Source organism: Hemiscyllium ocellatum, chromosome 11 (assembly GCF_020745735.1).
Source record: "Hemiscyllium ocellatum isolate sHemOce1 chromosome 11, sHemOce1.pat.X.cur, whole genome shotgun sequence".
Lineage (NCBI taxonomy): Eukaryota > Metazoa > Chordata > Chondrichthyes > Orectolobiformes > Hemiscylliidae > Hemiscyllium > Hemiscyllium ocellatum.
Window position 1 is genome coordinate 95,007,804 of NC_083411.1, and position 13,906 is coordinate 95,021,709.

The following is a 13,906-nucleotide window of genomic DNA, read 5'->3' on the forward strand; positions in this document are numbered from 1 at the left end:
CATACATTGTAGCTCCTCAGTTCTGAGTGCAATTAAAAGTCAAGCATGTTGTAATTCTGGTGTCACAGACAGGGTTAGGTCAAAGTATTTTCCACTCAATGTCGGCGAATCAGTTGAGCTGCTGTGACAATGCAGTGGTTTTACAAACATTTTTAGCACTAGATTTTATTTAAGTTAACTGAAATTAAAAATTCACAATCACTATAGATTAAAACTCATTTCTGCATTATTTGTCCAGACCTCTGTATTACTATTTCATTAACATAACCAGTTTCTACCAAAGTTGTTCAGGTACGAGGAAACAATTCTTTCAACTCTCTAGAGAAAAACACATGTACTGCTCTGAGAATAATGGAAACGGTGATCCTGGTCCAATATACTAGTGGAAAGAGATAAAAAACCCAATTCTTGTACCATGCTTGGTATTCTCTTCATCCTTCCCATAATCCCTAACTATAGCAGCATTGCTAGAAACATTTGCCATTGTGAATTCATAGTAATACCCTTTATGAATTCACAACATTCTATGTATAACCATTTTGCAAAGATATCCAAAGTTGCAAAAACAATCAGAGCAGGTAAGGTTGCTCGAAATATTGCCTCCTGAAGTGTAGTGCACGATATATCAAGTGTGGTATCAGAATTTGTTAAAAACTAAAGCAGAAATAAAAATGACAATTTGTAAACATAATGTAAATAATTTTCCTCATGTCACCACTTAAGAGCTCCTAATTCTTGATGTAAAATTACAGTGTGCAAAAGCTGCCCAGAAGCACTGACAAAAATAATGGCTATTTCTCAAAATGATTAAAAGAAATGAATATAAACTCAAGTCTTGGTGATACGCATCTTAACATAAGCTGATAAATAAAATCTTAAGATGAGATCTCATTGTAGATCAGTTGCAGTTGACTAGCCTTAAGTGGCATAATACTTGCATAAAAATGGTCAACTTTTTTAGAACGTTAGACCATTAGGAAAAATTTAGAACATTGTTCTACACAATTGGTTTTGTGTTAAAGATAATGCCTTAGGCTGGTCTCTTGCTAGTGAACAGAATAGTAGTTACTTATGACAAAATTGAGCACACACCTGGAGAATGCAATGGGCTTACATTCACACACTTACCTATCACGTCAGTCAATGTCTCCCAAACCTCCTCCCAGTCATTCTTACCATTATGTGATAAATAGCAGCAATGCTATACATTTTTTTTTACTTGTACTCTGCAAATCTAGTTGGGAATTGCATCTCACTGAAATTAATAGTAATTTTAAATCTACAGAGGGCCTCCAATGTAGAAAGTGTCCAGGACCTTTTACAAGAACATAATCAAAAACAAAACTTGGCACAAAGCCAAAAAGTGACTTATTGGGAGAGATTAATAAAAGTTTGGTCACAAGATGGATATCACAAGAGTGTAAGGTCAAGGAATAGATTTCCAGAAGTCACTGCCTAGATAGCTAAAAGCATGGCCACCTATGTTGTTTTGTAGCGAGTGAGTATACCCAAGAAGCCATAATCAGGAGATCAAATAGTTTGAGAAGTGGCAGGGAGGGGAGTGGTGTTGGGGTGGGGTTGGTAGAAATAGCTCAGTTACGGTAGAAAATTAGGGTGGGAAAGGAATAGAAGGATGAGAATTTTAAAATTGGAAGTTATTTGGAGATCGAGAGCCAATGTAAGTTAGCCAGCACAAAGTCAAGTCAATAGATGAATGGGGCATGGTGAGTGTTTGAATATAGACAGAAAAGCTTTGAAGGAACTAAAATTTATTGAGCATGACAGCATGTCAGAAGAGAATTAAATAGTTAAGTCTGAAGTTAACAAAAGGCATAGTTGAAGATTTTAGCGCAATATGGGATAGAAGTGGAATTATTTGGTCTTTGTGATGTGAGGATGAGACATAAATTCTGGACTCAAATGGTTGCAATAATGTTGCAAACAGTCAACTTCAGCCTGATGAAATAGCAGAATGGATGGATTAAGAGGTGAAGGGGCAGATCAAGAGTCAAGGTATGGAATTCAAGATAGCTGTATTTAGTGTGGAGAGAAATGATTACAGAAAATTGTCTGGCTACCATTTCATCAGTAAGAGTGGAGCTAACCAAGTCAATACCATTTGATTGGAAAAAGAGGAATGGTGTTGGGAAGAGAAGTGTGGCAATAATTTCAAAGACTGAAGGAAGATGGAAAAGGATGAGAAAGCATAGTGCATCATGATTATGGCCACAAGCAAGTAATCAGTCACTTTGTAGAAATAGTATTGTATGTATCTGAAGGGAGTAATACTGAGGAGTGCCATAAGCACCACCCATTGCAATGATATGATATGGAACAATGCGCAAAACCACTTAGGAGATCTCCAAGGAGTAAAGACCTAACATCTGGTCATCCTCATTGTCTATCAAATCAATGTAACCTGTATATAATCATTAATGTGCAATAAACTGTAACTGGACAACAAAAACACTCTAATCTAGATAAGGAAGATTTTCCTCTATTACATGAGATTATGTTGCCAATATCTGAAAAGGATGGTGGTAGCAACCTTCATCATAAGCAGCAGTTCCTACAGTGTAGTGAGCTGGCACGCCATACAACATAGTTGGTAGTAGTATAGAACTGGTCATTGTCATTGATTATTTCTCCCAAAAGATAAACTCTAAGTAGTTGGACAACATGACTATGAATGCAGTTCTCGGAGTCTTAGTGAGATAATTGCAACAGACAGTATACCTGATGTGGTCATTTTTGACAACTGGCCACAGTTTGCTAATAAACAGTGGCACAGTGGTTAGCACTGCTGCCTCACAGCGCCTGAGACCTGGGTTCAATTCCCGACTCAGGCGACTGACTGTGTGGAGTTTGCATGTTCTCCCCGTGTCTGTGTGGGTTTCCTCCGAGTGCTCCGGTTTCCTCCCACAGTCCAAAGATGTGCGGGTCAGGTGAATTGGCCATGCTAAATTGCCCGTAGCATTAGATAATGGGGTAATTGTCGGGGTATGGGTGGGTTGCGCTTCGGCGGGTCGGTGTGGACTTGTTGGGCCGAAGGGCCTGTTTCCACACTAAGTAATCTAATCTAATAAGATTTCCAGCCAATCTGCAGCCATTTCGGGATCTGAACATGCCGAGATACCCATAATTACATGGAAATCTCAAGATGGGATCAGGTCTTGGAGAATACTAGATGCATTCACCCACTAACACGGAGTTGCTGATGGGAAGGAAGCTGAATTCTCAGCTCCTGGTCCTACCAAAAGTATCTACATTTACATTTAGAGGATTATCAAGATAGATAGAACAAGGAGAACAGTCCTATTGGGTTCTCAGGCCACATTCTACAGTAGGTGCTACCATGTGCAACTGTTATTACATTGGTGTGGGAGTGGAGGGAAGCAACAAGTGTGGCTCAGGAATTTGAACAACAAAGATATGGTCATCCAAAAATCTACAGACCAACAAAGATTGTATATTGCTTGTCCAATCAAAGGGTTCCCAAACAGGAACTGAGGAACCTTACACCATTACAAGTTAATTATCTACCACTGATCAATTGAGATGAATTCCCTGGGGAACTTGATTACACAAAGGAGCAACAGACATTAGATAGGCAGGAAGGAAATCAAAGGAATGGTCTTCCGCCAAGCAAATGGCCAGTCTTGCAAGTCAGAAAATAATGCATCTCAGGAGAATAGTGAAAACTCCATATTGCTTGAATTTGTAATATCAGAGACTTGGGGAAGTTGTAGTCCTGTAAATGTAATTTTAACACAAATGTGTAATGTTAAATAAAAATTAGGGGAGCTGTTGTATATGGGTCTGAAAAAGCAGGAGTGCCATAAGTATCTCCCATGCTGATTTGATATGAATGTGAGAATTTTAAAGGAGTGAAATCTATCATCTGAGACTCTTTTAAAGCCTCAGCAACAGTACCTACCTTATCAGTATAACTTGTACATTGTTTCTATCACGAAGTAAGCTATATCTTGTTAACTATACAAGATTCTCCTAATCAAACCAACAAGTAGATTTCCTGTCTACACTAGGCAGCAGAACACAGTCTTGACTCTTAGTGAAAAATGAAATCAGTGAACTCCTCATATTTATTGGTGGAGGTTAAGGATTAAGGGGTAGGAAAAGAGAAACGCAGATTATCACTGCTCACAGCAGTGCACTTGAGATGATGAACAGTTTTTGCAGAGGCCATCAGGTTCCAATAGTGTGTTGCAGGCAGAAACAGAAATGAATGCCTCAATCTATACTGTATTGTCTCTTGGTTGTGTGGGAACTGGTCTGTATTGGAGAATGATCAATGTACGAGAGTGAGAGAGAGAGAGAGAGTGTGAGAGAGAGAGAGAGAGTGTGAGAGAGAGAGAGAGAGAGCGCGCACGTGCAAGTGTTTTACTGAAAGCATGAGTATCAAAGGCATTGGTGCAAAATTAATTGAGCTCAAATCTGAAAAATGAGGTGTCTAAAGTTACAAAATTGTCAAAGTAAGTGAGCTGCTACGCCTGATATTGGCCCACCCTCTGTATTATGGGGTTGTGAGAATTTTAGTGGGATCAGAAAGTCTTCATTAATGGATTTTAATAGTATTAACAATAGTCCACCATCATATATAAAAAAAAACATCCAATCTACTACAGGCTTCTGTAATCTTTTTAAAACTTACTGATAAAATTTGCTTGTCCAGTGAAGATAGTGTACTGCAACTCATAGGAAACGATGCTGAATTCATCTTCTGAGGTCCAATGAACAGTAATTGTGTCATGAGATGCTGTGCAGAGCTCTTCTCGAATGCTTGGAGGATTTGGGGCTGCAAAAACGATGTGGCAGATATTATTTCCATGAATAGCATTGTGAAAATGCTTTCATCAAAATGGTATATATTTTTATTGTTGGATATGTTATGAAAGGTTTACCTAAAATATTAATTTATAACATCTGTATATACATATAGACATATATATTACCTACACATATAATGGTTTGAGACTTATTTTCAAAATATCTTTTAGTTCAGAGGATATTGGCTACAGCAGCAAAAATAGCGTATTCATAAAGAACATACCCTGCCAGACACAGACAGAGATCCTGTGATGTTTTCAGAGAGCCATCATGTGATCTAGTTTATGGATGAAAAACTTATCACAAGGGAAACAGCCTCAGCACTATTTTTCCCCTGAAACACCTATCGTCAACATGTACGGGTTGAAAACTCAAGACCTTGCCACATTCCTACAGGAGAAATCTGAACTTATATCAGTGTCTCCAAGAAAAGATAATTCAGTCAATCAGAATTGATTCAAAAAGGAACGCTACTTTGGAAAGTGGTTTCTGTTGCAGACAAGCATTTAGACAAATTGAGAGTAGGTTTTTAATCCAAAATTTAACCATTACTTGGGCCAAAGTACTTACTTTTTTTGTAGCATTTTAAGTATTTTACACCCACCCCCCAACACCACCATTTGGCAAGTTGTGTTCCAAGGTGTTATTGTCAAATGGGGCAATTGGATAGAATTGCCAATTTTAAACTGCTTGCAAATAATTGAATCTTTCCAAGAGTAACTTCATTTGCAATAAACTAGCTTTTTATTTGTTTAAAAAAATTGAATCTGGCTGACTTGATTCTGATATGAAACAAAATTGAACTTCATAATGTCTAAATTATATAATTGGCAAACATTGTTTAACTCCTTCAGTGACCACAGCAACAAATGTAGTCAGCTCACTCCTCCTAATAAGTGGTTTGTAACAGACGTAACAGCGAAGAAAATAGAGTGGTCAATATTGAAGGAAAGGGAAATGAGCTATAATTTCAAATATATAGCAGGTTAATGACTTTACTGAGGGTTGCAGCATTGCCATTGAAAGGAATGAGGTTAAACTGAATAATGAATTATGTATGAAATTATGTATTTCCTTCCTTACTGTGGTGTTACCTGATTTATTTACCATTTTTGTTTCCACGTTGTGGCTCCTCTCTACCCTACTACTTAATCCTTCATATTTATCAACAACTATATTATTCATTTGATTTTATTTCTTTCAAATTTAATTTTATATGGTAAGAGCGGAAAAATAATTATATCTGATACCATCCATCATCACTTCCCTCCAGTCATATTTGTACCCATTAAAACTAAAACCTAAATGTTTTCTTCATGTCGCCAAGTTTTGCAACCCAAACCTCGCCACCTTTGCCAGGTAATTGGGACAAGGGCTTAGGATATCAAAGTAAATAGTGAACTACATTTCTTTCTCTACAGTACAAATGGCACCTATAAATCAACAGAAATATCATGTCACTGTACATAACTTTGATGGATGAGAAACCTTGCTAAGGGTAGATGGGGTGGATCTAGGTATGACAATGCATAGATCAGAATGCAAGAAACATCTGTTATCACTTTCAACTGTAGAAATAGTAATTCCAGTAACTGAGACATAACAGATAATAAATATAGAAGTTGTAAACAAGAACAGGACATGCTAGAAATATAGAGCAGCCTTCTCTTCTGAAGAAGGGTTCTGCTTGAAACAGCAGCATTTAAAAGGGACAGGTATTATATACATTTAAAAGTATCGCAATTTTGTGAATGACATATTATTTCCAAATGTGGGAGTAGGAAAGAACTAAAAGTCAACATGATTACATATGGCACAAGGCAATATTGTGAAAGTAACCAGCGGGTTTGCATTAATTAAGCACCTAAGATTAAGTCAATCTACTTTAATATTAAAATACCAATAAAACAGATCAATAAACAAGCTGTGAGAATTTGAAAGATGGCTGAAACTGTGGGAGCTTCAATTTCATGAATGTAACATATTCATGAGTATAAAGAAAATATTTCCATGAAGTTGAATAACAGCAGGTTCAACTGTGTTTTTTATCCAAAGGGGCACTCCAGTTTAAAGCTTGTTCCAAACCCTTAAGAGATAATAAACAGTATACTGTACATCCTGTTTTACCTAAAGGCACGTGAACAGGGGATTTTGAGAGAGTACTGGTTAACAGATACAAGCAGGTGATCTCATGTCATCTGGTACCATCTTGTTAGCAGCTGAATTATCATACAACATCAAAGCTGGTTGAACTAAAAGCTTTAGACTGGGTCTCTCAGACCATTTCTACACTGACAGCAACAATAATCCCTTGTAATTTTGGTGCATGTGTTGGCTCATTGTCCTCAAAATTCACCAAAATGTTGTAATTCAGTTTCCAGATTTTATTCTGGATATAAACAGAAGTTACTGAGCTCAGCAGAGCATGAAGTTGATTATGTCAGTAGCAAGTCAATGTGTAACTCCTTGATTGGAGTAATTCAGAGACTGAACTCAACTAAAATTGGTAAAGATTCGGCCATTAAGATTAGTTCCTGGTTTTTTTGATTATCTGAAAGCACAGCTGTCTCACTGTGCCAGGGACTAAGATTCCAGCCTTGGGCGACTGCATGTGTGGAGTTTGCACATTCGTTCTGTGATTGCGTGGGTTTCCTCCGGGTGTTCCAGTTTTCTTCCACAGTGCACTGATTTGCAGGTTAGGTGGATTGGCCAAGCAAAACTTTCAATAGTGTTCTGGGATGTGCTTGCCAGGTGGATTAGCCATGGGAAATGCAGGGTTGCAGGGATAGGGCAGTGGTGATGGTGCGGGGATGTGGGTGACACGTCTTCGGAGGATCGGTGTGGACTTGACGGTCAAAATGGCCTGCTTCTACAGTTTAGAGCTCCTATGATTCTGTGGAGGAGTTGTATATTTATAATCATGAGGAAGTGTTTCCAACCCAAAGTACTATCAAATATTAGAGAGCTTCTGCTGTGTCCTCAAATATGCCGTAGCCATACTCCACGTACGTATATTTCAACTTACCCAAGTTCAAGCTCTATTGCAGGCAGGTTTCAAATCTTCATATGTGCAGTTAAAAAGTTAAATCTCAACCTTTTTTCATCGTTTTTTCACACCTCATTGATCTTTAGTCTCATTTCTACCACCAGCTATTCACTCCATCTGCTCCCCATTCTGACAATGTGAAGCATTTAAGTAATAGCACTAAAATTCAATATTATGATGAGTCACTTTATAAGAACTGTTTGACAAATTGGGCTTTTGAACAAAACCAACATGCATTTCTGAAATAAATTCAACTCAAAATCCTTAAATGATGAAATGAAGGTGATAGGTTTGAGGTGGCAAAGGATGCTAAAGCTTAAGGTTTAAGTTAACATGGATATCCTCTGAATGATATATAGAGGGAAAAGGCATGGAGATAAAAGCTGCATCTAGTGTTTCAAAAGGTGGCAATGTAGTAGGTACTGGGCATTTAATTATGAAGTTGTGTCAGTGAATTCCTGCCATCTTCCCAACTCTACCAGAAATAAATTCTGGGTGAGAAGGGGTATGGTCAACCTCCTTACCCCGCAATTAATTGAGACCTTTAACTCACCAATTAAAGATCACTTCGAGGCCTTAGCCCAATATTAGAGTTTAACCCCAAAACCTTCCTGTGACTGAATTCCAGAGAAAGGTGTCGGTCTAAAGACCTACTACCAGGATATTCATAGGGTAATAACAAATGCCAAAAGAAACTTTTCACCATTGTTCGTACATTCTTACCAGTAAGATAGTCCAAGCTTTCAAGTAATTTCTTCTCCCTTGAAAAATCTAAGGTAAAATTTTCAAAAGCTTCATTCAAGTTAATGTCTGGAATCAGAACTTGAGAAGATGCTGTTGCCATAGCAACCCTGCCAAAGCACAAGAGACAAATTAATTTTCAAGAATCAGAGAATAATCGAAGTAGTACTTTATTGTAAAACATTTTTTAAAAGTGCTGGAAAATACTAGGCCTCATTGTTCATTGTCATCAAGATTATTTTAAAACTGTTGAAGGATTAAAATGTATTGTTTTCAATAGAATTTAAAAAAAACACTTGCTTCTCCCAACTCTTGAAGGTCAAATTGTTTGGTTAATAGCATTGTAGCACACACAAGCCAGATGTGGAATGGAATTGAACTAGCACAGTGAGAAAAGGCAGAAAACTGCACATAATGGATTGGTCATTTTCAATATCTACACAAAATGAAGGAGCGATTAAAGATTAATAGAATACTAGAATGGAGAAGTAGAACAGTAGTCAGCATTAATTTCAGTCGATGTAGAGAAAATTCAGAAAGATTGTTGGCTACAAATGAACAGACCTTGAACGAAAATATAAACTACTAGAGAAACTCAGCAGGTTAGGCAGCACATATGCAGAGAAAGCAGAGTTAATGTTTCTGGTCCAGTGACCCTTCTTCAGAACAGCTTCAGACAGTTTTGGGTTTGAAGGGACAGGGTTGGGGAGTTAAATGGGAGGGAGAGGAAGGGGTGATACTAACTTTGGGGAGAGTGACCAAACTATGCAAAGCGCTCCCATCAAAGATAGTGCTAAGATCCTCTCCTCCCTGCGTTTTTTAAAAAATTGCGAAAAAGGACATCCCACTCCCAACTGGCTGCTTATGTCAATCATATTAAGGACTGGGTTCTGTCAATCTTTTATCAAGCTCAGCTAACCTTTAGTTTTCTTATCCACATATGGTGGATGGGCTGCTGATTCCAGCACCAACTCATCCTCCATATCAAGTGGAGAGTTCAGGAGTGGGTGAGAAGGTGGTGTATTGAGCCTCTTCCCTATTTTATACACAACTCCCACCACCGAAAACACAGAGTTAGGGTATTTAATATCCAACCCTCTGTCACAAACAAAGAGCCATCTATTGGACAGATGTAAAGGAAAGCAACACTACCGATTCCTAGTATAAAGAGGAGAACCATATCAAATATTACAGACTTCTAAGCTCTACACACCAGAAAAAAACTTCACTACAAGCCTTAAGTTATTTCAAGTAATAATGTCTACATAAAGTAACTCCAGTGTTATTTCATAGTAAGCCATGAACTAGAAGTAGAGATTTGAAATCAATCTTTGTCAATTGTAAATTTAAAGCTGGTGGTTCAAGTGATAAATATTTTGAACAGAATTCTGAACAAAGACCAAAAGGATTGTCCATGTGTGCTGGATTGGAAGCACTGAGTTACTGGAAAGATCAACTACAATTGGCTGAAGGTCCTCTCTCAAACTTGAGCTCCATGGTATTTTCAAAAACATCATGTGACATTGCCAGTGATAAGAATATAATTATTTTCAATGAAAGATGTAATTGGTTCTGCTGGATACCAAGAAACATGGGATTGGTTAGCAATAATCTTTGCAGTTGATGTTATGGAAATGTTTATAGCTGCATAAACAATAGCAAGGTCTGATCTGCTTTCTCTTCTATGATACTTAGTGCTAGAAGGCACTACAAGTATTGCAATATTGTCCCTGAGTTACTGAGCTATTGTGTGCTGTCCTCCTGCATTAACTTTGCAGTCACAGACCACTGCCAGCAGAAATATAAGCCATAAAAGTTTCATAGGAAATAACGACAAAACCAAAGATTCAAATTCTTGAAAAAATATCATAATGCGAAATATTTTTTTAAAGGCATGTTCAATTTCTAACACTCTACATGAAAAATGCCCTTTACTGCACCCGTATTTCACAATGTGTCCTACAGATAATGTAGCAAATCTTTGCATATGGAGTCTTTGGTGATGTAAATTTGCCATCTTAAATTGAGAAAATGTAATGGGAGTTCTTTTCTTTTGGAAGCTCAAAAGGAAACCGGACACCATTATAAAACTGAACTATACAGTCAAAGCTGCGTTAGCAGATCACGTCAAGGACAATGGAAGAGGCACAGTTGCTGGTTTCAATTCCTAAACTAAGAAAGAAAATTCAGCTAGGCCAACCTGTCCTAAAATCAATGTCATGATTTTCAATTAAAATTGCACCCAAGTCAACTGGCAGGACAGAGTTCAGAATTTTATGAGGCAGTAGTATGTAAAGTTTTGTCTCTCTGACATGTCTTTGTCCAAATTATTTACTTGCCATAACCATTGATCCCTTATGAAAAATTAAACCAATTGATCACTTAAAGCCCAGAAAAACTTATCTTCTCAAATCCTGACTGATCCATTCTATAAAGTTGTTAAATTATATTATATGCCAAAAATAAAGTTTTACCATGAATTATTCATTTTAAAATAATAAAACAGAAGGAGCTAAATAATTCACAATCCAGAGATTCATGGCTGTGCCTTGCACAATGTTGATCCGAGCTACACAAACCAAATGCTTAAGGATTAAGCTGATTTCAGCTGGGGTTGGATTAATAGATGAGTCATCAGCCTTAGGAGATGAGTTCAGTAAACCAGAGAGAGAAATTGTCTTTTACAATATATGAGTAGTCATGTTCTTCATGCTTAATACATAAATATAGACTGCCTGTTGAACCAGAGAATGACTAATATTCTCAGCAAGTCTGTCCCACCTTTCTGTTACATTTTTGGCTGTTTGTAAAAAGCGTGCATGATCATTCTCCTTCAGGCTGTGTTCTGCTTGACTGATGAGAGACCCTGACCGCTCCAAGCATTGTCGGCAATTTGCTATCTGCTGTGCTAGTTTTCTCAACTTCATAACCTTGATAAGGAACAGATAAAAAGAAAGATGATAAATAAACAAAGCTTAAAATTTGAACATGCAAACTTATTACTCATGGCATTGAGCTGCTTCTGAAAAAGCCCATATCTTGCCATATCCATTCTTTTGTTTGATATGATTATAAACAATTGAAAGAATAAAAATGGGTTTAGTGTAAATTATAGGGTAAGATTCTTTGGCTAAGATTCTTTGGCCAATTCTTTGTGCTCAAGATTTTAAATCCATTAAAATAATTGAGTTGGAAAATGAGCTCGAAACAAATAAGGGCAGAAATGAAATTCCTTTCTCCCAATATTAAAAAATTAATCTATTTATTGATGTTTAGATTACAAATGCAATAATCAGTGTGAAACTAAGAATTCTTAAACATGGGGAGCCCCAGGTTCAGTTTAGGTGTTGTGGTTCTGTTCGCCGAGCTGGAAGTTTTCGTTGCAAACGTTTCGTCCCCTGGCTAGGCGACATCATCAGTGCTCTGGAGCCTCCTGCGAAGCAGCAGCACGGTGGCACAGTGGTTAGCACTGCTGCCTCACAGCGCCAGGGACCTGGGTTCAATTCCCGCCTCAGGCGACTGACTGTGTGGAGTTTGCACATTCTCCCAGTGTCTGCGTGGGTTTCCTCCGGGTGCTCCGGTTTCCTCCCACAGTCCAAAGATGTGCGGGTCAGGTGAATTGGCTAAATTCCCCGTAGTGTTAGGTAAGGGGTATGGGTGGGTTGCGCTTCGGCGGGTCGGTGTGGACTTGTTGGGCCGAAGGGCCTGTTTCCACACTAAGTCTAATCTAAAAAAAAACGAGCACCCGAGCTACAAATCTTCGCACAAACCTTGATCAGTTTAGGTTCTATGCTAAATTAAGTTCTCAAACGAATTACCACAAAGTTAACTACAATTAGATTCAATGCTCTTAAACATGGAACAGGATAAAAGGACTTGATCATTGATATGCTAGATTGAGTCAATGCATAGATTTTATGATGAAAGAAAATAGTTTGACTGTGATATCAGCCCTCAACTTCACATTTGGACAGCCTATTAACATGATTGCTGAGAATGAAAACAAAGGTGCTGAAGATCTGTCAGTGGCAGTGTGCATATTATTTTAGAAGTTGAAAGGAAAAATGGAGATGGGAAAGCTGAAAATTTCCCTCCAAGCATTGTAATACAAGGATTACATCTCTGAACATATGGAATTGCGATAAAAAAGCAACTAATCAGTAAATCCCAGCTACAGAAAGTAACAAATATATTGAATATAACTGTGGAAACCAAATCCTTGTCTGAGTAGTTCACGTGCAGTGGCAATTTTCAAATGCTGTATGTCTTAAAAAACAATGATGTCCAAGGACAACATAAGCATTGATTAACATGTCCAGTAACTGATCACTGCAGTCAGGAGGGTGCTTTGGCAAGTCGAAGATAATTTTATGACAACATTGAAGTAACTTTATTGCATTTAAACAACCCTTTTATATTGTGACCGGTTTTAATAAAAATCACTATAAAAATTTATTGCAGAATATCAGAATCCTGTTCAGAGTTCTTAAAATATGAAACCAAGGTTAGAATTGCATTGTATAGGAAAGTAAAAATGTCACTGCATGCTTCTCTGTTCAGCATCATTTGGCAGACCAACTCATTGGATTCTGGGTATTCCAAGATGGAGGATGGGAAAAATTTCTGGCTGTAAGAGCTGCTCCTTTTTTTGAGGTATTTTAGATGTTGGAGGTGATTTCCTTGAATTCCTGGAGCAACAATGACTGTTTTATATGCTGTTGCATTGCTTTGGAACTTTGGACAAAAAAGTCAAAACATCAGCGGTTTTACAAGGGTGAGCAGACATGGTGAGGACAGTGCAGGGGAGAGAGAGAGAGAGAGAGAGAGAGAGAGAGAGAGAGAGAACACATCAGAGTGCATCTGGGAAAATTAACAAACAGTGAAATTCACAATTGATCTTGGAGGAACTGTTGGGCGAAGTTCACAGCACAGAATCAGATAAGTTAATCATTATTTTAAGTCTGTCCAAGAGAAAGGCTGCAGTAGTGAGTATAGTGGATTCTTTCTTGATTATATATTTTTGGAGATAAGTCTCTTGATTAAACTTAAAATATAAGCCATAGCTATTAATTTAACCTGGGGCAGTGTTTGTAGAGGAATAAGACGGTGTTATTTTCTGGGTCTGTAGATTGTGAAGGAGCAAAATTGGCTTTTGCAGTGATATGTACTTCTTGTCAGGTGTGGGAGTTTAAAGAGAGTTTAAGGGTTACTGCAGATTGTATCTACCATAAATGCTGTTGGATGCGAATCTTATCAGATTGAGTAGGTCAG

At 37.8% G+C, this 13,906-nt stretch overlaps 1 protein-coding gene across 6 annotated transcripts in view; it reads right to left on the bottom strand.

The window, feature by feature from the left end:
* The window catches only part of LOC132820264 (probable E3 ubiquitin-protein ligase MID2), a 243,501-nt gene that overhangs the window by 16,600 nt on the left and 212,995 nt on the right, over positions 1–13,906 (bottom strand). For all 6 annotated transcript variants that reach the window (XM_060832278.1, XM_060832272.1, XM_060832275.1 and 3 more), the window contains exons 5-7: positions 11,417–11,565; positions 8,618–8,745; positions 4,673–4,816 (exon numbers count right to left, since the gene is read on the bottom strand). In XM_060832278.1, coding sequence (XP_060688261.1) covers positions 4,673–4,816; positions 8,618–8,745; positions 11,417–11,565 — 421 coding nt within the window. The remainder of the gene's footprint in view (positions 1–4,672; positions 4,817–8,617; positions 8,746–11,416; positions 11,566–13,906) is intronic.